The sequence below is a fragment of the Mixophyes fleayi genome, chromosome 4 (assembly GCF_038048845.1).
Source record: "Mixophyes fleayi isolate aMixFle1 chromosome 4, aMixFle1.hap1, whole genome shotgun sequence".
Lineage (NCBI taxonomy): Eukaryota > Metazoa > Chordata > Amphibia > Anura > Limnodynastidae > Mixophyes > Mixophyes fleayi.
The window spans coordinates 14,291,523-14,318,938 of NC_134405.1; the positions used below are offsets into that span (position 1 = coordinate 14,291,523).

At 38.8% G+C, this 27,416-nt stretch overlaps 1 protein-coding gene across 1 annotated transcript in view; it reads left to right on the plus strand.

Moving 5' to 3' along the window:
- Positions 1-27,091, plus strand: part of LOC142151064 (uncharacterized) — a 94,507-nt gene extending 67,416 nt beyond the window's left edge. Inside the window, exons 6-7 of the mRNA XM_075206360.1 lie at positions 11,236-12,411; positions 25,876-27,091. Of these exons, the coding sequence (XP_075062461.1) occupies positions 11,236-12,411; positions 25,876-26,903 (2,204 nt within the window). The 3' untranslated portion in view covers positions 26,904-27,091. The remainder of the gene's footprint in view (positions 1-11,235; positions 12,412-25,875) is intronic.
- Positions 27,092-27,416: the final 325 nt, after the last annotated feature.

Here is a 27,416-nt window from a genome sequence, read left to right on the forward strand (position 1 = left end):
TAGCACTCACGTGTTATAATTAGGCCTCCCTCCAGTCCCCACAATAATAATATTCACATTTAATAATTAGAACTATTTCCCTACAATCAGCCCCAACGTTAAATTGACAATATACCCATTTACTCAAAACATATTTCCCTCCCTGCAAACAGTTCCAGCAATAAATTAAATAGCTTTAAAGTTTAATAAATATAGCCATTTACCACAGCCATCCCCAGCAATAAATAATTCATATTCACATTTAATAAATAGCCCTCCTCCCCAAAATCAGCACCATATTCAATTGATAGCCCTAAACCACCCCATCATGAAATTAAAGGTTCCTTCACCTCACCTTAAATAATTAGCCCCCACCTACACTCCACCATTAAAGAGCCTACCATCCACACTATACTCCCCTCCCTCACGTATTATATTAAAATACTGCATGCACATGCACACACAATATATACATGGCCCCACATACACACAATATATACATGCCCCCCCACACAATATATACATGGCCACACACACACACACACACACACACACAATATATATATATATATATATATATATATATATATACATGCCCCCCCCCCACACACACACAATATATACATGCCCCCCCACACAATATATACATGGCCACACACACACACACACACACACACACACAATATATATATATATATATATATATATATATATATATACATGCCCCCCCCCCCACACACACACACAATATATACATGTCCGTCCCCCACACACAATATATACATGCCCCCCCCACACAATATATACATGGCCACACACACACACACACACAATATATACATGCCCCCCCACACACACACACACAATATATACATGCCCCCCCACACACAATATATACATGCCCCCCCACACAATATATACATGGCCACACACACACACACACACACACACACAATATATATATACATGCCCCCCCCCCCCCACACAATATATACATGCTCCCCACACGCAATATATACATGGCCACACACACACACACACACAATATATATATACATGCCCCCCCACATGCAATATATACATGGCCACACACACACACACACACACACACACACACAATATATATATATACATGCCCCCCCCACACACACACACAATATATACATGGCCCCACAGACACACACACAATATATATATACATGCCCCCCCCCCCACACACACACAATATATACATGGCCCCACACACACACACACACACACACACACACGCGATATATACATGGCCACACACACACACAATATATATATATATATATATATATACATGCCCCCCCCCCTCCACACACACATACACACAATATATACATGGCCCCACACACACACACAATATGTACATGGCCCCACACACATCCTCCTGTGGCCCCTCCTCAAGAGATCCATCCTCAGCCTCCGCAACAGGCCTCTGCTAAGTTGTTCTGTACTCTTCCTCCTCTTGGTGGGACTGGGCCTCTCTGCAGTGTTCTCCTGTGATACACACAAACAAAATAGTTATTGTAGCTATGAAATGAATAACAACACAGCTCTAAGGCACACTTATGTTCAAGCTAAACACTCCTCACATTGTGGATTATCATCATCATCATCATTTATTTATATAAATGTGGATGTAATTGTATGTGACTTTTCAAGTACCTTACATAAAACCAGGTCACTTTCACAAGGCGTGGCCATAATTAACTAGTCATAATTAGTAATGACCATAATGGTAGAACTTTGTCAAACACGTAGATCTGACGATGGTCTTAGCTGTTCTATCCCATGAGGAAAGGGATATTTGTGCACCTCCCCAACGCAAATTGTGCATAAGAACCTGTACTGTAGATCATTGGCCGGGGCAAGCTCCTATCAGAACCGCTGTGTGGGCTAATCAATTTTAATAAATTACCAAGTTAATTAATTTCTTATCATTGCAATAAGCCATTATAATTACCATGAGCAACATGCGATGGGTCATAGACCCCTTTATATCCTTTAAATGCCTGGGAACTGGCCCTTGGTTATAGGCAGTCTGTACGGGTATGAAGTGATACTAACGGGACAGATAAACCACTGCAACTTGGACTGAGCAGTCAACCCAGAGAGAGGGAGCTGTAGGGGAAGGTAGACAATCAGATGCATTCGGAGGACTGCCAGGACCACTGAGAGCAGTGTGGACATTTGTCAGAGATTTGGAGAAGTCAGGGTGGACTCTGTGGGAATTCATTGAAGAGGGATAAATGGGAAACACTGGAGTGTCAGCTCTTGTGCTTGAACTCTGTTATTTTTACTCATGAGTTTTTAATACAACTTGAATCCAGTACGCTGGTGGTGGAAATAAAGTGGAGTTTCTAATGGGAGATGGTCTGGTATCCATTATTATTGGGAACTGTGACTTTTTTGTGACACCTGTTAACATTAACCTCTGTGTCCAATTTAATACTGTATTGTTAGCATTAGGATTCCCTTTCCAGTTGCCCAGACCCCACCAGCAGTTACAACGGCCCCCTGCTCAAATCTATGATCATACTGTAATGTATAATTCACCATTAATAAACAAGTACAGCGGCCACAACATAGTTACAATGGAGGGGAGGGGGGTAAGGAGCAGCGTGACCTGGTCATGTGCACTGTGATGTTTTAGTGCAGTAAAGTTGAGAGGTATGTATATGGTACATAATATATACTGTTGCAATATATGGTATATAACTTATAATGGTACATTATATGTTATGCAATGGTGTAATAAATAGTATATAATATATGATGGTATATTATATGGTATATAATGGTATGTAAAATAAAATGCAATACAGATATGTACACACATATGTATGGATAGGAAATACCATGTATATATTATAATAGGAACACTATCTCTATAGCATACATTACAGAGGAAGAATAATAAACTTTGCACAAGACAGCTAAGAGCTCAATGCCCGATAACTAATAGAAAGAGTAAGTTTATATACATTATATGGCATTATGTGTCCTCAGTATAGAAAAGCGGCGGCCATTTCCTTGTAGTACAGATTAGTGAATATCTGCTTAGTGGGAAATGCTGCACTTTACTTCTGTAGGCAAATACATACAGTGTCTTGTAAACAGCAGAAACGAAATCTTATTGGGAAAAACGTAGTTACTAGAGTAAAATAATACTAATATTAGTGTCCTTAAATTTGATCAGCGGCGGCCATTTTGTTAGAGTCTCCCAGACACCACGATGGTTTTACATCATATCCTCTGGTCGCATCAGGTGACGCTGCGAAGGGGGCGTGGCCCAAGTCTCCTGACGCCATTTTATGTGGTGGAAGACGTTATTTATTCACAGGTAATGTATTATATACATATTATATTATATTATTATTTTATAGGAGAGGAATAAGACAGCTCCCAGCACACACTGTGTATTATATCCATATTATATTATGTTATTATTATATAGAAGAGAGGGGTCTGTACAGTGATATATGAGGAGGAATAAGACAGCTCCCAGCACACACTGTGTATTATATACATATTATATTATATTATTATATAGAGGAAAGGGGTCTGTACAGTGATATATGAGGAGGAATAAGACAGCTCCCAGCACATACTGTATATTATATACATATTATATTATGTTATTATTATATAGAGGAGAGGGGTCTGTACAGTGATATATGAGGAGGAATAAGACAGCTCCCAGCACACACTGTATATTATATCCATATTATATTATGTTATTATTATATAGAGGAGAGGGATCTGTACAGTGTTATATGAGGAGGAATAAGACAGATCCCAGCACACACTGTGTATTATATACATATTATATTATGTTATTATTATATAGAGGAGAGGGGTCTGTACAGTGATATATGAGGAGGAATAAGACAGATCCCCGCACACACTGTGTATTATATACATATTATATTATGTTATTATTATATAGAGGAGAGGGGTCTGTACAGTGATATATGAGGAGGAATAAGACAGCTCCCAGCACACACTATGTATTATATCCATATTATATTATGTTATTATTATATAGAGGAGTGGTCTGTACAGTGATATATGAGGAGGAATAAGACAGATCCCAGCACACACTGTGTATTATATCCATATTATATTATGTTATTATTATATAGAGAAGAGAGGTCTGTACAGTGATATATGAGGAGGAATAAGACAGATCCCAGCACACACTGTATTATATCCATATTATATTATGTTATTATATAGAGGAGAGAGGTCTGTACAGTGATATATGAGGAGGAATAAGACATCTCCCAGTTATATTTATATAACGCCACTGATTCTGCAGCGCTGTACAGAGAACTCATTCACATCATTAAACAGTAATGATAAGTTTTTAAGTATAAATAACATACATGTACTCATATTGTGCCAGCGGCGCGATAGATGTCTTTCATTCTTTCTATTAAAAAATCCTTCTTTTACTTTTCAGTCTACCTTACTCCTTGTTCTAGAAATACCCTTATTTATAAATGTGATACGTTCCTGATCTCTATTAATTCTTCTCTAGCATATCACCTCTGTCCCTTCTCTCCTGTAAACCATACATGGTCAGCCCTTGTAGTCTTTCCTTAGCGTTGCTATGCTCCCCTGCTGTATCTCTTCTTTGAATATTTTCTATGTTATTGTGGTGAACATAGGGAACTTAGTTATATATACAGGATGAATCATAACTGCAGTGTAAATATGTTATATCAAATGAATCCATTGATAAGTTCAGCTACGAAAGTGTAAAATGTGAAGGCAGAAAGTCTGATGTAAATATATTTGATGGGTTTGCAGATCCCAGTGTGAGAAGATAGGAGTGTCACCTGTGGCAGCTTCAAAGAGCTCTTGCTGTGTGATATATTCTAACACAAGTTTTTGGACTCCTGAATAGACTTTGTGGGACCGGTCACAGCTGGACATCCTTGCAGCCCAAGGCAGCATTTTGAAGGACTATACAGGTATTTAGAAATAGCTTCAAAGGAAAATGTCTTCATAGTTCATATTTTGGGGAATCAGGGTGCCTCTCCATACTGAGGAGCAGAAATCACACCAGGGTTGTGAATGACAGGTACGGGTGATATCCGGAAACAGCTAAAATCACATGTCTTTGGAAAAGGTATGTCACAGTGTCAAAATTTTATCATGTTTAGTATCAAAAGATAAAGTCATAGAGGATTTAATAATGATAAAATTGGCTCTGTGTGACGCTCCAGAGACAAGTTAGATCACATAGTAGAATTGGTTAGTAAATGAGGCAACATGCAAATGGTGATTGAAAAAAGTGTCACATGCCACAACCCCCTGTGGGCAGAAAGGTGTGTGGAAGTGTCTTTAAAAGGCTGAGACCAGGTACAGCAAATTGTCGGACGTTTTGGGAAATCAATTCACATTGATAAGCTGCCCATCTTCCAAGCCAATTTCCCTTGGCCAGAATGCAATTCATGTAAGTGCTAATCTGAATGTAACCCCTGTTATTTTAAACTGTTTGCTTGTGTATGTTTTATATCAGTTGTTTATTAATATTTTTTCTTTATATCTGAATGCCCTGTACTTTTGTATATTAAATCTATAATTTAATATGTTGCGTCCTTGATACTCTAACAAATCCATTAGCCTATTAGAGGAGAGCTCGACCAAGTTAACCCTTGGAATGCCAGTGTGTGATTTGTTGATACATTTGATTAACAAGCTGTGTGTGCTTGTATTTACATTTGTGTAACACTCTGGAGGTGTGAAGAGTTAACCTTGTGCTTGCTGGTGTGGGTTTTGCTAGTCTGTGAATAGCTAGAAGCCTTGTGTGCCGGTGTGGGACAGTATATTGGGGATCCTATTGCCCATATTCAGTAGGTGGTGGCAAACCTGAAGTGTCTTGGGGTGTGAGCGCGCTGTTGTGGGGGCGATTCAGCATGTCTATAACCTGTGTAATAGGTATAGAGAGACTGCGGGCTGGAATCGTGTGTGACCTCATATAGCGAACACCCCCAAAGTCACAGCAGCTGGGAGCTTGTTCGTGATTGTTATTAATGATTGTTTGGAGATAGAGCCTCCAGAACTGTACAGAATACTCAAAGTGAGGTCTTTCCAGTGACTTATAAAGTGACAATATAACATCCCTATTCCTGTTACTAATATATCTTTCAATACAACCAAGTATTTAAGTAATATTGCTGCTGGCTCTTCCCACTGCTGACTACACTGTTTCATATCATCTGAAACTAGGACTACAAGGTCCCTTTACTGTTGTTGTGAGATTACATTGTATTCATTCTGTATTTGATTTTTGTGACAAATAGAGAAAGGACTGCACAGTGCAGATTGACCACTTGGTTAATAAATAAAAAAATATATACATTAATACATTCTGTGTGACATGGAGTGGTCTTGGAGAGACAGGGCAAAAAGGATTTGTGCATATAAGCCTCACTTTTTTTTTTATCTTTCTGTTAGCATATGCACTTTATTTGGGTGTTTTATTATTGAGGTATACGACTAGTATACTGTGGTTATGGGGCGCATGCAGGATTGTTAGGGGGGATTTCCCCCATCCCAAAAAAACAACAACACGCGAGAGAACTGGTGCGCATGTGCAGCAGCTCCGTTTCGGCAGCACTGTACTATACAGCAGCCGCGGCGGTGCTGTATAGTAAAGTGCCGCTATGGTGGGCGCTTAGTTAGCGGCGGAGACCCAGAAACCCCCCCTGCGTGCGCCACTCCATTTTTTGGGTACCCTTGTTTGGAGTTATAAGATCCAGTAACTACTGATACCATTGTGACTTGGGATAACCATACCGATGTGCCTATTTTACTCATACACCGGGTACGCATACAACTAATCACCTTGTTTAATTGTGCCGATTATACAAATAAAACTACACATCGGGCACCACGTTCCTTCTCCCCCACTTTCCAGATTACTACACTTGCTGAACTTACCACCTGGTTCTTCGAATGTTGGCAGCCACCTTAAATGTATAAGGGAGTGTTATTGAGTGTATATAAGCATTGTATCAATAGGTGGACATTGGGTTGACCGCCATATTGTGGCAAATTTGTTTCGACGAATTAAAACCAGTTTAAGGAATCGCAAGTTTTTAAAGATTATTATTATTATTGGGAAGTATTACACTACCCTGGTCTGGATACTTCTTAATGCCATTCAGGTAGCAACATTTTTTGGGGAGATAGCAGCCTCAGACCACTAGTCCCTTGTATGGAGAGCTAAATACCCCCACAGGAACACCCCATGGTCCTTCATAACAGCCTCCTACACATTATCAGTTTTATGATTTCTACTATCTCTAATTGTCCCTTCTCTATCTGTGCTAGGATATGATGGGAGTACGGATGAGAGATGACCTTACAAGGGTAGAGTGGGGATTATATACATAGTATAGAGAAAATGAGAGCAGGGGTGAAAGTGGATAGTCTGCATATAAATAAAGCTACACCCCCTCTCTCCGCTTTTGGTTTACTGTTGTGTGCAATATATCCAGTTTCATCTGTCTTTTGGTTGTGACTCCACAGTTGATAAATTTCTACTGTATTAATATAGATTTGAAAAAATGCCAGTTTTTAATTATAAAATATTAATTTACTGGGACAACATATTTATAATTACTGTGTTCTTATTTTTACATTTGAGTTTATTCTCACCTATTTACAAAGTGAAATCAGCTGTTGGAGTGTAGTGTAGTTGAAGAAAAGGTGACTATTGGGGAGACAGTCCTGTAGATATCCTGTCATGGACACATTCAGGATGGACAAGGTTAGAAATCAAATTATTAATGTTCATTGAATTTCATATTGTGTATTTGTGCACAATTAACCCATTAAAAATACATCACAATCATTTTACTTTTTTATTTATATCTCTGTCCTTACACCTGGCTACACAGTAGTATCAAATAATCCGGTGAACGTGTGACACCCAGGAGCTATCCCTGAGGGTCAGGAGGATTGAGCAGGACCCAGATCCCCATCACAGGCCCTCCACCACACTCACAACTATGACCAGAAGATCATCATCATCATCATCATTTATATAGCGCCAGCATATTCCGTAGCGCTTTACAATTGTGAACAAACACAGTAATAATACAATACTGGGTAATACTGACGGACAGAGAGGTGAGAGAGGGTCCTGCTCACAAGGTTACAATCTATTGGAAGATCCTGGAACTAACCAACAAGATCATCCAACTGGTGACTGGGGGATGTATTTGGATGATAACTGTATCACTGTGTGTTTGTCAGGTTCCTATAAGGTGTCAGGATATTACTGTCTATTTCTCCATGCAGGAGAATTTAGAAGGAAACAAGGCCATGATGATGGAGAATCACCGGCCGCTCACATCACTGGGTAAGAGGTGACAATCATTTATTGTAAAGGACAAAGCAGGTTTGAGGGTCAACTAGATACACACATTATCTGATAATCACCTATAAACAATGTATTCAGTCACTGTGTGTCTTCTGCAGATGGTTCCAGTAACAGAAATACCCCAGAGAGATGTCCCCATCCTCTTTATTCACAGGATTGTACAAAGGAAAATCACAGTATCCTGCAGGAGAATCAGGTAGATGGAACTGAGGGTCTCACCAGGATATTAGTGACTTGTCACTATATGAGCTGTAGAGCAGCTGTGGCAGTGTTATACTTATTGCTGTTACTCTGTTTAATCTAAGTAAATTAAATCGGACATTATGAAAGTGTTATCTTATTATTTTGTTGGTTATTTAGGGTGATGACCTGCCTGATATTAAGATGGAAGATATAAAGGAAGAAGAAGAGAAGTGTGTGAGGGGTGATCAGCAGTTTAAGGAGGAGGAAATCCCTACAGATATCAGAACTGGTGAGTAATAAACACTTATTATAGAAAGGAATCGCACAATCTCCTTGTTCAGTCACTACAAAGAAAGAGGATCTGCCCAGAGGGTGGAGTCAGAAGCCATCAGCTACTGTTAGACTCATGTTCTCCTCCTCACATCATATCATTGTGTGCTACCAGCCAAGAGATCTCACCAGTCTCCTCCTCATTATTATCTTATATCAGTACAAGGGACGTCACCTTAGTGATTCAATTATGGATCAATGGGATGAGACATCGTTTGACCTTACCCATAATCCTCACTATGCACTGCCACATGTGACATTATATATGACCTCACCTGCAAAATATTACCTGTGTGAGAACTTGGGATTTTTTACCCAAGGGGGAACACACCAGAAGATGTATGGCTGAGATACAAAGAGAGGTTGTCCCACCGGGATACACTGAGGTGTTTTCACACTGTAGGCAAAATGCTGAGAGCACAGATGTATACACAAAGTGTGAGGGTTTGGTAACATGCAATGGAGTACAAAGTGTTTTTAGGCAGTGCCTGAGCAACACTTAGGGGCATATTCAATTGTTGGCGTGATAGCCAAAAATCTTGTGGCGCGCGCACTATTACCGTCATTACGGTAATAGTGCGCGTAAATACCGGTATTGCGGTACTTTTCTCGCTGGAGTTCAGCTTGCGGCTCAGGGAGCTGCGAGCTGAAATCCGGCTTACTATTACCGTAAGAACGGTAATAGTTTTAACGCCGCGGGCATATTCAACAATTGAATATGCCCCTTAGTGTGTTCTGGGTTACACGGCTGTATTGATACTGTTTCAAAGGCAGACAGCGTGTAATAAGTTACATGGATATGTTGGCACTTGTTCACTAGTGTGTAGTGTACAATAAGGTACACGGAGGTGTTGGCACATGTTGAGCAGTGTGTAGCTTGTAGTGAGGTACACAGAGGTGTTGGCCCTGGTTGAGCAGCTCATAGCGTGTAATAAACAAATGGATACAACTGAGTATATAGCCGTGACCTGGAATAACAGAGATAGACGGCAAGTGTAATGGTAGTGGAGTAGACACACTCAGATCAAGGTTCCTAGTGGTACACATGTTAAAATAAAGTTACTAGCAATAAAAACCAATCAACCATTAAGTGATTAAATAGATTATACTTAGGTACAAACAGTGATCAGTCAGGGAGCTCTGTTGTCTCATTTCATTTCGGACACCTCGTTTCTTTAGAGAAGATTTCTGGACATCAGTTAATTTTCTTGTGATTCCAGTGTGAGGCTGCTCTTTCTTTGTTTAACTCATGCTTATATAGAAGCTATATTACAGATGGCCCCCTTGACTGTTACCATATAAGGTAATAATACAAATGTATTATTTGCTTAGCTCAGCATACCAGCAATGGTTACATCATTCAAGTAGAAACAATACTATATATTGATGGTATATAGCTACATAAAAAGCACATGTCTGTTTGACCTTGACAATATACAGTAATGGAGGTTAGTGGCAAGACCTGAGAGGGGAGTTATGTCATCTCTAGCCTGAGACTGGACCCAGCCGGGTTCTATTCAGGATTCTAATTTGGAATCCCAGCAATCAGTGGTCTGCTGAGTATTGGAGGCTGCCAGTGTTGTCTAAGACTGCTGGTACTGACAACCTGAATGTCTGATCCTCAGTGTCTACATACTAACACTGCAATACTAAAGCAAAATAAAAAGTCTGCATGTCCCTTTGGCTGGGTCTATGCAATGTGCATAGTAATGGGGTTGTGTTATCTTGTAAGCCAATGTTTTATCTGTTCAAAAAAGACTCATGTTGTTTTAGTACATTTATAATCATTTTGAAGTATAATTTTTTTGCAAATTTAAATTAAACAACGGAACATCTTGAACTGACTAATAATATAAACATTCTGGGGAATATAATGTGTTCCTCATATAACGACAAGATATCCATCTCTATACATATTTTTCCAGCAGATGGATGCAAAAGCAGGAGTACCTCGGAGGGAGATCTCATTTTGTCTCCAGATTTTAAAATAGAAGATCACGTCATACGAGACTCTCCAGGAGAGAACTTCATTAATCAAAATATACATCCAGTACTTCACAATGCGGATATATCATCTGATCCATCTAATCATGTTGAATGCTCTCCAGATAACTCTGATATTGCTGCACGTAGTGCAGCTCATGGAGGTGTTAAAATATGTAATTCTTCTGAATGTGATACAATTTTTATACATCAGTCAAACTGTGTTAGACCTCAGACAACTCAAACATGTAAGAAAACCTTTCCATGTTCTGAGTGTGACAAATGTTTTTCAAAGAAATCACAACTTGCTATTCATCTTAGAATTCACACAGGTGAGAAACCATTTTCATGTGCAGAGTGTAGAAAATGTTTTACACGCAAAGCACAACTTACTATTCATCAGAAAAATCATACAGGTGAGAAACTATTCCCATGTTCTGAGTGTGACAAATGTTTTTCAAATAAATCACAACTTACTATTCATCATAGAATTCACACAGGTGAGAAACCATTTTCATGTGCAGAGTGTGGGGAATGTTTTACACGCAAATCACAACTTACTGTTCATCAGAGAAATCACACAGGTGAGGAACTATTTTCTTGTTCTGAGTGTGGGAAATGTTTTACAGATAAATCACAACTTACTATTCATCATAGAATTCACACAGGTGAGAAACCATTTCCATGTTTCGAGTGTGGGAAATGTTTTACACATAAAACACAACTTACTACTCATCATAGAATTCACACAGGTGAGAAACCATTTTCATGTTTTGAGTGTGGGAAATGTTTTACACATAAATTATCTCTTGTTACACATCAGAGATATCACACAGGTGAGAAACCATTTTCATGTGCAAAGTGTGGAACATGTTTTAGGCGCAAATCACATCTCGTTAGACATCAGAGCACTCACACTGATGAGAAACCATTTTCATGTGCAGACTGTGGGAAATGTTTTACACAGAAATCAAATCTTGTTGCGCATGAGAGAATTCATACTTGTGAGAAACCATTTTCATGTGCAAAGTGTGGGAAATGTTTTAAACTTAAATCACATCTCGTCAAACATCAGAGAACTCACACTGGTGAGAAACCATTTTCATGTACAAAGTGTGGGAAATGTTTTAAACTTAAATCACATCTCGTTAAACATCAGAGCACTCACACTGATGAGAAACCATTTTCATGTGCAGAGTGTGGGAAATGTTTTACACAGAAATCAAATCTTGTTGCGCATGAGAGAATTCATACTTGTGAGAAACCATTTTCATGTGCAAAGTGTGGGAAATGTTTTAAACTTAAATCACATCTCGTAAAACATCAGAGAACTCACACGGGTGAGAAACCATTTTCATGTACAAAGTGTGGGAAATGTTTTAAACTTAAATCACATCTCGTAAAACATCAGAGAACTCACACTGGTGAGAAACCATTTCCATGTTCTGAGTGTGGGAAATGTTTTACAGAAAAATCAAGTCTTGTTAGACATCTGAGAAGTCATACAAGTGAGCAGTTATTTTCATGAGCTGATAGACATTAAACAGGTTTGGAAAAATACTCTTAAATAATTTTTTTTATTTTTATAATTTTTTTTATTAGAAACATCTTTTCCCATAGAAAATGCATTACAGAATCTCGAGAGGTTAAACAGAAATAAATAACACTTGTTTACATACAACAGGTTCTCTCGCACTTGGGAGATAAATGTATATTTATCTAATACTGCAAAGATGTTATTTTAACTTTTCAAGTTTGAAGGGTATAAAGGGGGGTATACAGGGACCAAAGGGGGGGTAAATGATTCACGCAACCAATGAGAGAACAAGTATGCTTGCTTAGGAGCATCTTTCCATGTCTAGATTCCACTAGAACTGGAGTGGAGATTGATTGTGATATATGGCCCATGGGGTCCAAATTTTGTAGAAGGAGACGGAGGAGCCCCTCAGAACACTAGTATTGTGTTCCATCTGGTAAGTGTGCCAGATCCGACTGCAGACCATCTGGAGTGTTGGTGGTGTGGAGCTTTTCCAAGAGGCCGCTATTTGACATGTGGCAGCACTGATGATGTGCCTAAAGAGTTTGTGAGGAGATTTAGTGAGGTCTGGAATGGGTAGTGGCAGTAAGATGTGCTTAGGGTCAGGTGGTATGTGAGCATTTAGGATTGTTGAGGCTAGAGCAAGAACTGTTGCCCAGTATGGGCGGATCCCGGGACAGTCCCACCATATATGCATGAATGTTCCCGTCTGACCACAGTTACTCTTAAATATTTTAAAAGTAATTGACTTTAGTAATATAAATTAAATTAAAAAACAGGCATGAATACACTAACAGTGTAACCAACAAAAGACTGGAAAAGATCGCTCATGTGTGGAACTTACTGCAGTTCACTTATGTCATTATATATATCTCACTCTACACAGTAAGATCACATTCTCCTAAGTAATATGTTATCCTGGCAATAGGCTGGAGATATAATGTGGGATCTGGGGCACTGTTGTATTATGTTTGATCACACTCTAATTTAAGATGTGACAGGGTTTATATAATTAATTCTGAAATCTCTGTCACTATCTCAAAGGGCGTAATTTACAAAGATGCAAAAAAGACCCATAGTGCAATTGCAATATTGTAATGCCATTTTGCTATTTTTGTACTAAAACATCCATTTATAGAGATATGAGTGTTGCTTAGTGTTTCAGGATATGGCTGCATGACTGCTCCTTATTGAAGGGCGGAGTGATGTGCCAATTCTACAGTGTGCACATACTAATGACAGTCTGTCCGACAATTCTACCGATAGTTTCTTCAACAGCGACGCCTTTCTGGGCGTGTATATTTAAATTTATGATGTCTCTTACGTCTCCCACATGCTGTGTTGTCTAAATGTGAAGCACATGGAAATAGTAATCTTTTCATAGCGAATCAATAACAAACCGTTTTTTTATGCTGTATATGACACCTATTTGTTCCTGTATGAAAGTGTATACAACACGAATGGTTAACACGTGAAAATACATATTCTCAGTAAAGTCTCATTTATTTACTGATGTGACGTGTCCATTTCTTCAATTCTGTATTATCTACCTGTAATTTTCCTGTTATAACTAAAATATATCTGTGGGTGTGTGTATATGTGTGTGTGTGTATATATATATATATATATATATATATATATATATTTATATACACGCACATATACACACATGATACTCATGCATTCTAGTCAAATCAAGCTACTTAAGGTGTTAAAAAGGTTCTTGTCATGCATTTGGGCCATAGCCCAGGCCTCAACCACCAACCACTCCCCACTGTTACCCCCGGCAACCACCAACCACTCCCAACTGTCACTTCTCCTTCAAGAAATATATATATATTTTTTAAAAAAATCTTTATAAACACTTTTAACAATTAACAAATTAAATTAACAAATTAAAAATATCTTAGTATACCAAATTTCAGCCCTTTCTGAATTTTTTTTTCCACACACACTAAGACTTTAGTAGGTCAGTGTATAACTCCGCCCAGTTGGCGCTGCAGCTTGGTTTCATTTTTTCCACACACAGACTAACACGCCACTAGACATTTATATTATAGATATTTATAGATTACATTTCCACTCTTGCTCTAAATTTTATACCCTATAACGACCTTTATCAAATGTATAGGTAAGTTCGGGTCACCTGTGTACACCTTGCGTTTGTACCACAGCATATGTCAAGTCAAGTGCACAGAAGTGTATTCTTGATTAAATGTATTTACATCTACATATATGTACTGTGACAATTGGGAGGGATACTTGCCACCTTCTAGGGGAGGAAAGAGTGATGCTTTCCCTGTTGTGCAGCGAGGGTGAAATCTGCAAACACACACAGAGCACAGGAGACCAGGTGGAGTACCTGGTTTAATCAATCAAGGAATCCACTAGAGCAGTGCTGGGGAGGAGGCATAAATAGCTAACTTGTATTGTGGGTGGGAGACCGAAGCCAACAAGTGGCCAGTGACCAGTTAGGGACCTATCTGTGCTAGACAAAGAGTTTAGGGCTATGAGACTGTTTACGTCTGTGAATGTTTCATTTGATTGCTGAAGACACTGCCAAGACTGTTTATCTGTCCTGGCAAGTAAATAAAGTGGTTCAGCAGAAAACTGTGTGAGGAGCCATCTGTTTGCACGCTTTTCACAAGTGGTGGGATCTGCAAAAAACGGCTAGATCATTGCTGTTCCCTAAGCCAACAAATCCAGGGTGGTGAGTTATGCAAAACCTCCCGACTAAATTGTCTGTTTGCTTCATGCTTAAAGTGTTGCAATCTCTGAACACAAAGGCAAATACATAAAGTTTTTTTTGTTGCTTGCAAGTACTGCAAAAACTTGCTTATTTCAAATGTTTGGGTAAAACTGTTTACAACAAAATCTTTGCTGCAAATGTGAGAAATTTATAGGTAACACAAACCTTACTCACAAAATAAATGTGTACAACTGTTTATTACAAAATCTTTGCTTCAAATGTGTGGAGTTTATAGGTGTTTCAAACCTTAACCACAAACAAGGTGTATGAAATTGATTGTTTTTTGTGAACTATGTATAAGTTATTTTCTTTCCGTCTCTTTAAATAATAAATGAGATGAGCAGGTTTCCAAAATATAATATTTCTATAATTTATTAAAAAGGTATTATACATAGATACAGCCATACTGGATGAAGCAGACATATGCCCAAGGTCTCAAATGCCAATTGACACACTATATTTGATTAACTTATTCTTTTATAGAATATGAAACTCCTTCTTACTTCAAAACACACCTTCCCAGCTTACATCACTGCTGGCACTCTATCATTAAAATAACATGTTCTATTGGATGGTCAGCATGACCTTTAACGGTGCCAATATTTATTTTGGACATATCTGGTGATTTTGCTAAATACAATCATATGACCATGATCTAATCTGTTTTTCCCATGAATTGTGCAGTAATGGAAAATTACTAAAGACGTGTCTCTTGTTATGCAATATGTGTTTTTCTCCGTTCTCTTAAAAGCACAGAAACAAATTCAAGTTTATTGGTTCATTCTATTGAACTAATTGATAATATAGGGTTTTTGTTAATTATTACTTCGACAACTACAAGTGACATACAGCCTTTCCACAAACAAGTCTGTTTAATTTATGCTTAGGAGAGCTTTCCTTCACACCAAAGTAGCAAAATAGAGGAACTCTTGAGGGCTTTGGTGAATGTGACCACTAGGCAGCAAGAACAGCAGAGAGCATTACTAGCTGTAGCTGCTACACAACAAGCACATCAGGCCCAGACAGAGAATACCAAGCTCTTGCGTCAAGTGAGGGAGGTGCATGATGTGTCTGAGGTTCCTGTCTTGCAGAAAATGACCACCTCAGATGAAGTGGAGTCATATCTCTTAGCCTTTGAGAAAGTCGCCACAGGACTAAAATGGCTGCCAGGAACCTGGGCGGAGAAGCTGGCGCCATATTTGAACAGTGAACCTCAGCGTGCTTACGTTGATTTATCTGATGAGCGGGCTACTGTCTATCAGGAAGTAAAGGCTGAAATCACCACACATGCCCCCTGTGCCAGTCCTGCGTCCACCTCACATGCCCCCTGTGCCAGTCCTGCATCCACCACACATGCCCCTCACACACTAGCACCCCTTCTACTTACCTTTTTTTACAGGAATGCAGCCAAGATCGGAAAGAAATGATGGCGCTCCTGCACCGACTACCATTCACTTTCAGCAGCCCGCCTAACACTTTGCACCATGTGACCGCTGCGATCACATGACCCTGCGACGTCATATTGACGTGCCAGGGTACCTAGACCGAAGGGGATTTAGCCGCTACCGTTATTTATTCACAGGTAATGTATTATATACATATTATATTATATTATTATTTTATAGGAGAGGAATAAGACAGCTCCCAGCACACACTGTGTATTATATACATATTATATTATGTTGTTATTATATAGAGGAGAGGGGTCTGTACAGTGATATATGAGGAGGAATAAGACATCTTCCAGCACACACTGTGTATTATATCCATATTATATTATGTTATTATTATATAGAGGAGAGAGGTCTGTACAGTGATATATGAGGAGGAATAAGAAAGCTCCCAGCACACACTGTGTATTATATCCATATTATATTATGTTATTATTATTATATAGAGGGGAGGGGTCTGTACAGTGATATATGAGGAGGAATAAGACAGATCCCAGCACACACTGTGTATTATATCCATATTATATTATGTTATTATTATATAGAGGAGAGGGGTCTGTACAGTGATATATGAGGAGGAATAAGACATCTTCCAGCACACACTGTGTATTATATCCATATTATATTATATTATTATTATATAGAGGAGAGGGGTCTGTACAGGGATATATGAGGAGGAATAAGACAGCTCCCAGCACACACTGTGTATTATATCCATATTATATTATGTTATTATTATATAGAGGAGAGGGGTCTGTACAGTGATATATGAGGAGGAATAAGACATCTTCCAGCACACACTGTGTATTATATCCATATTATATTATGTTATTATTATATAGAGGAGAGAGGTCTGTACAGTGATATATGAGGAGGAATAAGAAAGCTCCCAGCACACACTGTGTATTATATTCATATTATATTATGTTATTATTATATAGAGGGGAGGGGTCTGTACAGTGATATATGAGGAGGAATAAGACAGCTCCCAGCACACACTGTGTATTATATCCATATTATATTATATTATTATTATATAGAGGAGAGAGGTCTGTACAGTGATATGTGAGGAGGAATAAGACAGCTCCCAGCACACACTGTGTATTATATCCATATTATATTATGTTATTATTATATAGAGGAGAGAGGTCTGTACAGTGATATATGAGGAGGAATAAGAAAGCTCCCAGCACACACTATGTATTATATCAATATTATGTTGTTATTATATAGAGGAGAGAGGTCTGTACAGTGATATATGAGGAGGAATAATACAGCTCCCAGCACACTCTATGTATTATATCCATATTATGTTGTTATTATATAGAGGAGAGAGGTCTGTACAGTGATATATGAGGAGGAATAAGACAGCTCCCAGCACACACTATGTATTATATCCATATTATGTTGTTATTATATAGAGGAGAGAGGTCTGTACAGTGATATATGAGGAGGAATAATACAGCTCCCAGCACACACTGTGTATTATATCCATATTATATTATATTATATTATTATTATATAAAGGAGAGGGGTCAGTACAGTGATATATGAGGAGGAATAAGACAGCTCCCACCACACACTGTGTATTATATCCATGTTATATTATTATTATATAGAGGAGAGGGGTCTGTACAGTGATATATGAGGAGGAATAAGACAGCTCCCAGCACACACTGTATTATATCCATATTATATTATATTATTATTATATAAAGGAGAGGGGTCAGTACAGTGATATATGAGGAGGAATAAGACAGATCCCGGCACACACTGTATTATATCCATATTATATTATGTTATTATTATTATATAGAGGAGAGAGGTCTGTACAGTGATATATGAGGAGGAATAAGACATCTCCCAGTTATATTTATATAACGCCACTGATTCTGCAGCGCTGTACAGAGAACTCATTCACATCATTAAACAGTAATGATACGTTTTTAAGTATAAATAACATACATGTACTCATATTGTGCCAGCGGCGCGATAGATGTCTTTCATCCTTTCTATTAAAAAATCCTTCTTTTACTTTTCAGTCTACCTTACTCCTTGTTCTAGAAATACCCTTATTTATAAATATGCTACGTTCCTGATCTCTATTAATTCTTCTCTAGCATATCACCTCTGTCCCTTCTCTCCTGTAAACCATACATGGTCAGCCCTTGTAGTCTTTCCTTAGTGTTGCTATGCTCCCCTGCTGTATCTCTTCTTTGAATATTTTCTATGTTATTGTGGTGAACATAGGGAACTTAGTTATATATACAGGATGAATCATAACTGCAGTGTAAATATGTTATATCAAATGAATCCATTGATAAGTTCAGCTACGAAAGTGTAAAATGTGAAGGCAGAAAGTCTGATGTAAATATATTTGATGGGTTTGTAGATCCCAGTGTGAGAAGATAGGAGTGTCACCTGTGGCAGCTTAAAAGAGCTCTTGCTGTGCGATATATTCTAACACAAGTTTTTGGACTCCTGAATAGACTTTGTGGGGCCGGTCACAGCTGGACATCCTTGCAGCCCAAGGCAGAATTTTGAAGGCCTATACAGGTATTTAGAAATATGAGCTTCAAAGGAAAATATCTTCATAGTTCATGTTTTGGGGAATCAGGGTGCCTCTCCATACTGAGGAGCAGAAATCACACCAGGGTTGTGAATGACCGGTACGGGTGATATCCGGAAACAGCTAAAATCACATATCTTTGGAAAAGGTATGTCACAGTGTCAAAATTTTATCATGTTTAGTATCAAAAGATAAAGTCATAGGGGATTTAATAATGATAAAATTGGCTCTGTGTGACGCTCCAGAGACAAGTTAGATCACATAGTAGAATTGGTTAGTAAATCAGGCAACATGCAAATGGTGATTGAAAAAAGTGTCACAGGCCACAACCCCCTGTGGGTAGAAAGGGGTGTGGTAGTGTCTTTAAAAGACTGAGGCCAGGTACAGCAAATGTCAGACGTTTTGGGAAATCAATTCACATTGATAAGCTGCACATCTTCCAAGCCAATTTCCCTTGGCCAGAATGCAATTCATGTAAATGCTAATCTGAATGTAACCCCTGTTATTTTAAACTGTTTGCTTGTGTATGTTTTATATCAGTTGTTTATTAATAATTTTTCTTTATATCTGAATGCCCTGTACTTTTGTATATTAAATCTATAATTTAATTTGTTGCGTCCTTGATACTCTAACAAATCCATTAGCCTATTAGAAGAGAGCTCGACCAAGTTAACCCTTGGAATGCCAGTGTGTGATTTGTTGATACATTTGATTAACAAGCTGTGTGTGCTTGTATTTACATTTGCGTAACACTCTGGAGGTGTGAAGAGTTAACCCTGTGCTTGCTGGTGTGGGTTTTGCTAGTCTGTGAATAGCTAGAAGCCTTGTGTGCCGGTGTGAAACAGTATATTGGGGGTCCTATTGCCCATATTCAGTAGGTGGTGGCAAACCTGAAGTGTCTGGGGGTGTGAGCGCGCTGTTGTGGGGGCGATTCAGCATGTCTATAACCTGTGTAATAGGTATAGAGAGACTGCGGGCTGGAATCGTGTGTGACCTCATATAGCGAACACCCCCAAAGTCACAGCAGCTGGGAGCTTGTTTGTGACGGTTATTAATGATTGTTTGGAGATAGAGCCTCCAGAACTGTACAGAATACTCAAAGTGAGGTCTTTCCAGTGGCTTATAAAGTGGCAATATAACCTCCCTATTCCTGTTACTAATATATCTTTCAATACAACCAAGTATTTAAGTAATATTGCTGCTGGCTCTTCCCACTGCTGACTACACTGTTTCATATCATCTGAAACTAGGACTACAAGGTCCCTTTACTGTTGTTGTGAGATTACATTGTATTCATTCTGTATTTGATTTTTGTGACAAATAGAGAAAGGACTGCACGGTGCAGATTGACCACTTGGTTAACAAATAAAAAAATATATACATTAATACATTCTGTGTGACATGGAGTGGTCTTGGAGAGACAGGGCAAAAAGGATTTGTGCAGATAAGCCTCACTTTTTTTATCTTTCTGTTAGCATATGCACTTTATTAGGGTGTTTTATTATTAAGTTATAAGACTAGTATACTGTGGTTCAGGGGCGCACGCAGGATTGTTAGGGATTTCCCCCCATCCCAAAAAAAAACCAAACAAATAAAAAAACATGCAAGAGAACTGGTGCACATGCGCAGCAGCTCCGTTTCGGCAGCACTGTACTATACAGCAGCCGCGGCGCTGTCAAAGAAGCGTCCGCGGCGGTGCTGTACACAGCACCGCCGCGGACGCTTCTTTGACAGCGCCGCGGCTGCTGTATAGTACAGTGCCGCTATGGTGGGCACTTAGTTAGCGGAGGGGGGGGTGTTTCTGGAGACCCAGAAACCCCCCCTGCGTGCGCCACTGTGGTTATCAGTGTTTCCATTCTTTGGGTACCCTTGTTTGGAGTTATAAGATCCAGTAACTACCGATACCATTGTGACTTGGGATAACCATACCGATGTGCCTATTTTACTCATACACCGGGTACGCATACAACTAATCACCTGCTAATCGTGCCGATTATACAAATAAAACTAAACATCGGGCCCCACTTTTCAGATTACTACACTTGCCGAACTTACCACCTGGTTCTTCGAATGTTGGCAGCTACCTTAAATGTATAAGGGAGTGTTATTGAGTGTATATAAGCATTGTATCAATAGGTGGACATTGGGTTGACCGCCATATTGTGGAAAATTTGTTTGGACGAATTAAAACCAGTTTAAGGAATCGCATGAACCAGAGCGAACTACATTATCTGATGCTGATTACACTACAGGGACCAGATCCAACAGACTTTGATTTATGAAATAGTTGCAGACAACTGGGCCACTAAGAAGAAGAGAATAATTAGTATAGATTTTTATTATTATTATTATTATTATTATTATTGGGAAGTATTACACTACCCTGGTCTGGATACTTCTTAATGCCATTCAGGTAGCAACATTTTCTAGGGAGATCGCAGTCTCAGACCACTAGTCCCTTGTATGGAGAGCTAAATACCCCCACAGGAACACCCCATGGTCCTTCATAACAGCCTCCTACACATTATCAGTTTTATGATTTCTACTATCTCTAATTGTCCCTTCTCTATCTATGCTAGGATATGATGGGAGTACGGATGAGAGATGACCTTACAAGGGTAGAGTGGGGATTATATACATAGTATAGAGAAAATGAGAGCAGGGGTGAAAGTGGACAGTCTGCATATAAATACAAGCTACACCCCCTCTCTCCGCTTTTGGTTTACTGTTGTGTGCAATATATCCAGTTTCAGCTGTCTTTTGGTTGTGATTCCACAGTTGATAAATTTCTACTGTATTAATATAGATTTGAAAAAATGCTAGTTTTTAATTATAAAATATTAATTTACTGGGACTAACACAACATATTTATAATTACTGTGTTCTTATTTTTAGGTTTACATTTGAGTTTATTCTCACCTATTTACAAAGTGAAATCAGCTGTTGGAGTGTAGTGTAGTTGAAGAAAAGGTGACTATTGGGGAGACAGTCCTGTAGATATCCTATCATGGACACATTCAGGATGGACAAGGTTAGAAATCAAATTATTAATGTTCATTGAATTTCATATTGTGTATTTGTGCACAATTAACCCATTAAAAATACATCAAAATCATTTTACTTTTTTATTTATATCTCTGTCCTTACACCTGGCTACACAGTAGTATCAAATAATCCGGTGAACGTGTGACACCCAGGAGCTATCCCCGAGGGTCAGGAGGATTGAGCAGGGCCCAGATCCCCATCACAGTGCCTCCACCGCACTCACAACAATGACCAGAAGATCATCATCATCATCATTTATATAGCGCCAGCATATTCCGTAGCGCTTTACAATTGTGAACAAACACAGTAATAATACAATACTGGGTAATACTGACTGACAGAGAGGTGAGAGAGGGTACTGCTTACAATCTGTTGGAAGATCCTGGAACTAACCAACAAGATCATCCAACTGGTTACTGGAAAGGTACCTGCTGGGAATGGGACATTATACAGTAACACTAGGGGATGTATTTGGATGATGATTATATCATTGTGTGTTTGTCAGGTTCCTATAAGGTGTTCGGATATTTACTGTCTATTTCTCCATGCAGGAAAATTTTGAAGGAAACAAGGCCATGATGATGGAGAATCACCGGCCGCTCACATCACTGGGTAAGAGGCGACAATCATTTATTGTAAAGGACAAAGCAGTTTTGAGGGTCACCTAGATACACACATTATCTGATAATCATCTATTTACAATGTATTCAGTCACTGTGTGTCTTCTACAGATGGTTCCCGTAGCAGAAATAACCCAGAGAGATGTCCGTGTCCTCTTTATTCACAGGATTGTACAAAGGAAAATCACAGTATCCTGCAGGAGAATCAGGTAGATGGAACTGAGGGTCTCACCAGGATATTAGTGACTTGTCACTATATGAGCTGTAGAGCAGCTGTGGCAGTGTTATACTTATTGCTGTTACTCTGTTTAATCTAAGTAAATTAAATCGGACATTATGAAAGTGTTATCTTATTATTTTGTTGGTTATTTAGGGTGATGACCTGACTGATATTAAGATGGAAGATATAAAGGAAGAAGAAGAGAAGTGTGTGAGGGGTGATCAGCAGTGTAAGGAGGAGGAAATCCCTACAGATATCAGAACTGGTGAGTAATAAACACTTATTATAGAAAGGAATCGCACAATCTCCTTGTTCAGTCACTACAAAGAAAGAGGATCTGCCCAGAGGGTGGAGTCAGAAGCCATCAGCTACTATTAGCCTTATGTTCTCCTCCTCACATCATATCATTGTGTGCTACCAGCCAAGAGATCTCACCAGTCTCCTCCTCATTATTATCTTATATCAGTACAAGGGACGTCACCTTAGTGATTCAATTATGGATCAATGGGATGAGACATCGTTTGACCTTACCCATAATCCTCACTATGCACTGCCACATGTGACATTATATATGACCTCACCTGCAAAATATTACCTGTGTGAGAACTTGGGATTTTTTACCCAAGGGGGAACACACGAGAAAATGTATGGCTGAGATACAAAGAGAGGTTGTCCCATCGGGATACACTGAGGTGTTTTCACACTGTAGGCAAAATGCTGAGAGCACAGATGTATACACAAAGTGTGAGGGTTTGATAACGTGCAATGGAGTACAAAGTGTTTTTAGGCAGTGCCTGAGCAACACTTAGGGGCATATTCAATTGTTGGCGTTATAGCCAAAAATCTTATGGCGCGCGCACTATTACCGTCATTACGGTAATAGTGCGCGTAAATACCGGTATTACGGTACTTTTCTCGCTGGATTTCAGCTTGCGGCTCAGGGAGCTGCGAGCTGAAATCTGGCTTACTATTACCGTAATAGTTTTAACGCCGCGGGCATATTCAACAATTGAATATGCCCCTTAGTGTGTTCTGGGGTACACGGCTGTATTGATACTGTTTCAAAGGCAGGCAGCGTGCAATAAGTTACACGGATATGTTGGCACTTGTTCACTAGTGTGTAGTGTACAATAAGGTACACGGAGGTGTTGGCACATGTTGAGCAGTGTGTAGCTTGTAGTGAGGTACACAGAGGTGTTGGCCCTGGTTGAGCAGCTCATAGCGTGTAATAAACAAATGGATACAACTGAGTATATAGCCGTGACCTGGAGTAACAGAGATAGACGGCAAGTGTAATGGTAGTGGAGTAGACACACTCAAATCAAGGTTCCTAGTGGTACACATGTTAAAATAAAGTTACTAGCAATAAAAACCAATCAACCATTAAGTGATTAAATAGATTATACTTAGGTACAAACAGTGATCAGTCAGGGAGCTCTGTTGTTTCATTTCATTTCGGACACCTCGTTTCTTTAGAGAAGATTTCTGGACATCAGTTAATTTTCTTGTGATTCCAGTGTGAGGCTGGTCTTTCTTTGTTTAACTCATGCTTATATAGAAGTTATATTACAGATGGCCCCCTTGACTGTTACCATAGAAGGTAATAATACAAATGTATTATTTGCTTAGCTCAGCATACCAGCAATGGTTACATCATTCAAGTAGAAACACTACTATATATTGCTGGTATATAGCTACATAAAAAGCACGAGTCTGTTTGACCTTGACAATATACAGTAATGGAGGTTAGTGGTAACACCTGAGAGAGGAGTTATGTCATCTCTAACCCGAGGCTGAGCCCAGTTGGGTTCTATTCAGGATTCTAATTTGGAATCCCAGCAATCAGTGGTCTGCTGAGTGTTGGAGGCTGTCAGTGATGTCTAAGACTGCTGGTACTGACAACCTGAATGTCTGATTCTCAGTGTGCACATACTAACACTGCAATACTAAAGCAAAATAAGAAGTTTGCATGTCCCTTTGGCTGGGTCTATGCAATGTGCATAGTAATGGGGTTGTGTTATCTTGTAAGCCAATGTTTTATCTGTTCAAAAAAGACTCATGTTGTTTTAGTACATTTATAATCATTATGAAGTATAATTTTTTTGCAAATTTAAATTAAACAACGGAACATCTTGAACTGACTAATAATATAAACATTCTGGGGAATATAATGTGTTCCTCATATAACGACAAGATATCCATCTCTATACATATTTTTTCCAGCAGATGGATGCGAAAGCAGGAGTACCTCGGAGGGAGATCTCATTTTGTCTCCAGATTTTAAAATAGAAGATCACATCATACGAGACTCTCCAGGAGAAAACTGCATTAATCAAAATATATATCCAGTACTTCACAATGCGGATATATCATCTGATCCATCTAATCATGTTGAATGCTCTCCAGATAACTCTGATTATGCTGCACATAGTACAGCTCATGGAGGTGATAAAATATGTTCCTCTTCTGAATGTGATACAATTTTTATACATCAGTCAAACTGTGTTAGACCTCCGACAAATCAAACATGTAAGAAAACCTTTCCATGTTCTGAGTGTGACAAATGTTTTTCAAAGAAATCACAACGTGATATTCATCATAGAATTCACACAGGTGAGAAACCATTTTCATGTGCAGAGTGTGGGAAATGTTTTACACGCAAAGCACAACTTACTGTTCATCAGAAAAATCATACAGGTGAGAAACTATTCCCATGTTCTGAGTGTGACAAATGTTTTTCAAATAAATCACAACTTACTATTCATCATAGAATTCACACAGGTGAGAAACCATTTTCATGTGCAGAGTGTGGGGAATGTTTTACACGCAAATCACAACTTACTGTTCATCAGAGAAATCACACAGGTGAGGAACTATTTTCTTGTTCTGAGTGTGGGAAATGTTTTACAGATAAATCACAACTTACTATTCATCATAGAATTCACACAGGTGAGAAACCATTTCCATGTTTCGAGTGTGGGAAATGTTTTACACATAAAACACAACTTACTACTCATCATAGAATTCACACAGGTGAGAAACCATTTTCATGTTTTGAGTGTGGGAAATGTTTTACACATAAATTATCTCTTGTTACACATCAGAGATATCACACAGGTGAGAAACCATTTTCATGTGCAAAGTGTGGAACATGTTTTAGGCGCAAATCACATCTCGTTAGACATCAGAGCACTCACACTGATGAGAAACCATTTTCATGTGCAGACTGTGGGAAATGTTTTACACAGAAATCAAATCTTGTTGCGCATGAGAGAATTCATACTTGTGAGAAACCATTTTCATGTGCAAAGTGTGGGAAATGTTTTAAACTTAAATCACATCTCGTCAAACATCAGAGAACTCACACTGGTGAGAAACCATTTTCATGTACAAAGTGTGGGAAATGTTTTAAACTTAAATCACATCTCGTTAAACATCAGAGCACTCACACTGATGAGAAACCATTTTCATGTGCAGAGTGTGGGAAATGTTTTACACAGAAATCAAATCTTGTTGCGCATGAGAGAATTCATACTTGTGAGAAACCATTTTCATGTGCAAAGTGTGGGAAATGTTTTAAACTTAAATCACATCTCGTAAAACATCAGAGAACTCACACGGGTGAGAAACCATTTTCATGTACAAAGTGTGGGAAATGTTTTAAACTTAAATCACATCTCGTAAAACATCAGAGAACTCACACTGGTGAGAAACCATTTCCATGTTCTGAGTGTGGGAAATGTTTTACAGAAAAATCAAGTCTTGTTAGACATCTGAGAAGTCATACAAGTGAGCAGTTATTTTCATGAGCTGATAGACATTAAACAGGTTTGGAAAAATACTCTTAAATAATTTTTTTTATTTTTATAATTTTTTTTATTAGAAACATCTTTTCCCATAGAAAATGCATTACAGAATCTCGAGAGGTTAAACAGAAATAAATAACACTTGTTTACATACAACAGGTTCTCTCGCACTTGGGAGATAAATGTATATTTATCTAATACTGCAAAGATGTTATTTTAACTTTTCAAGTTTGAAGGGTATAAAGGGGGGTATACAGGGACCAAAGGGGGGGTAAATGATTCACGCAACCAATGAGAGAACAAGTATGCTTGCTTAGGAGCATCTTTCCATGTCTAGATTCCACTAGAACTGGAGTGGAGATTGATTGTGATATATGGCCCATGGGGTCCAAATTTTGTAGAAGGAGACGGAGGAGCCCCTCAGAACACTAGTATTGTGTTCCATCTGGTAAGTGTGCCAGATCCGACTGCAGACCATCTGGAGTGTTGGTGGTGTGGAGCTTTTCCAAGAGGCCG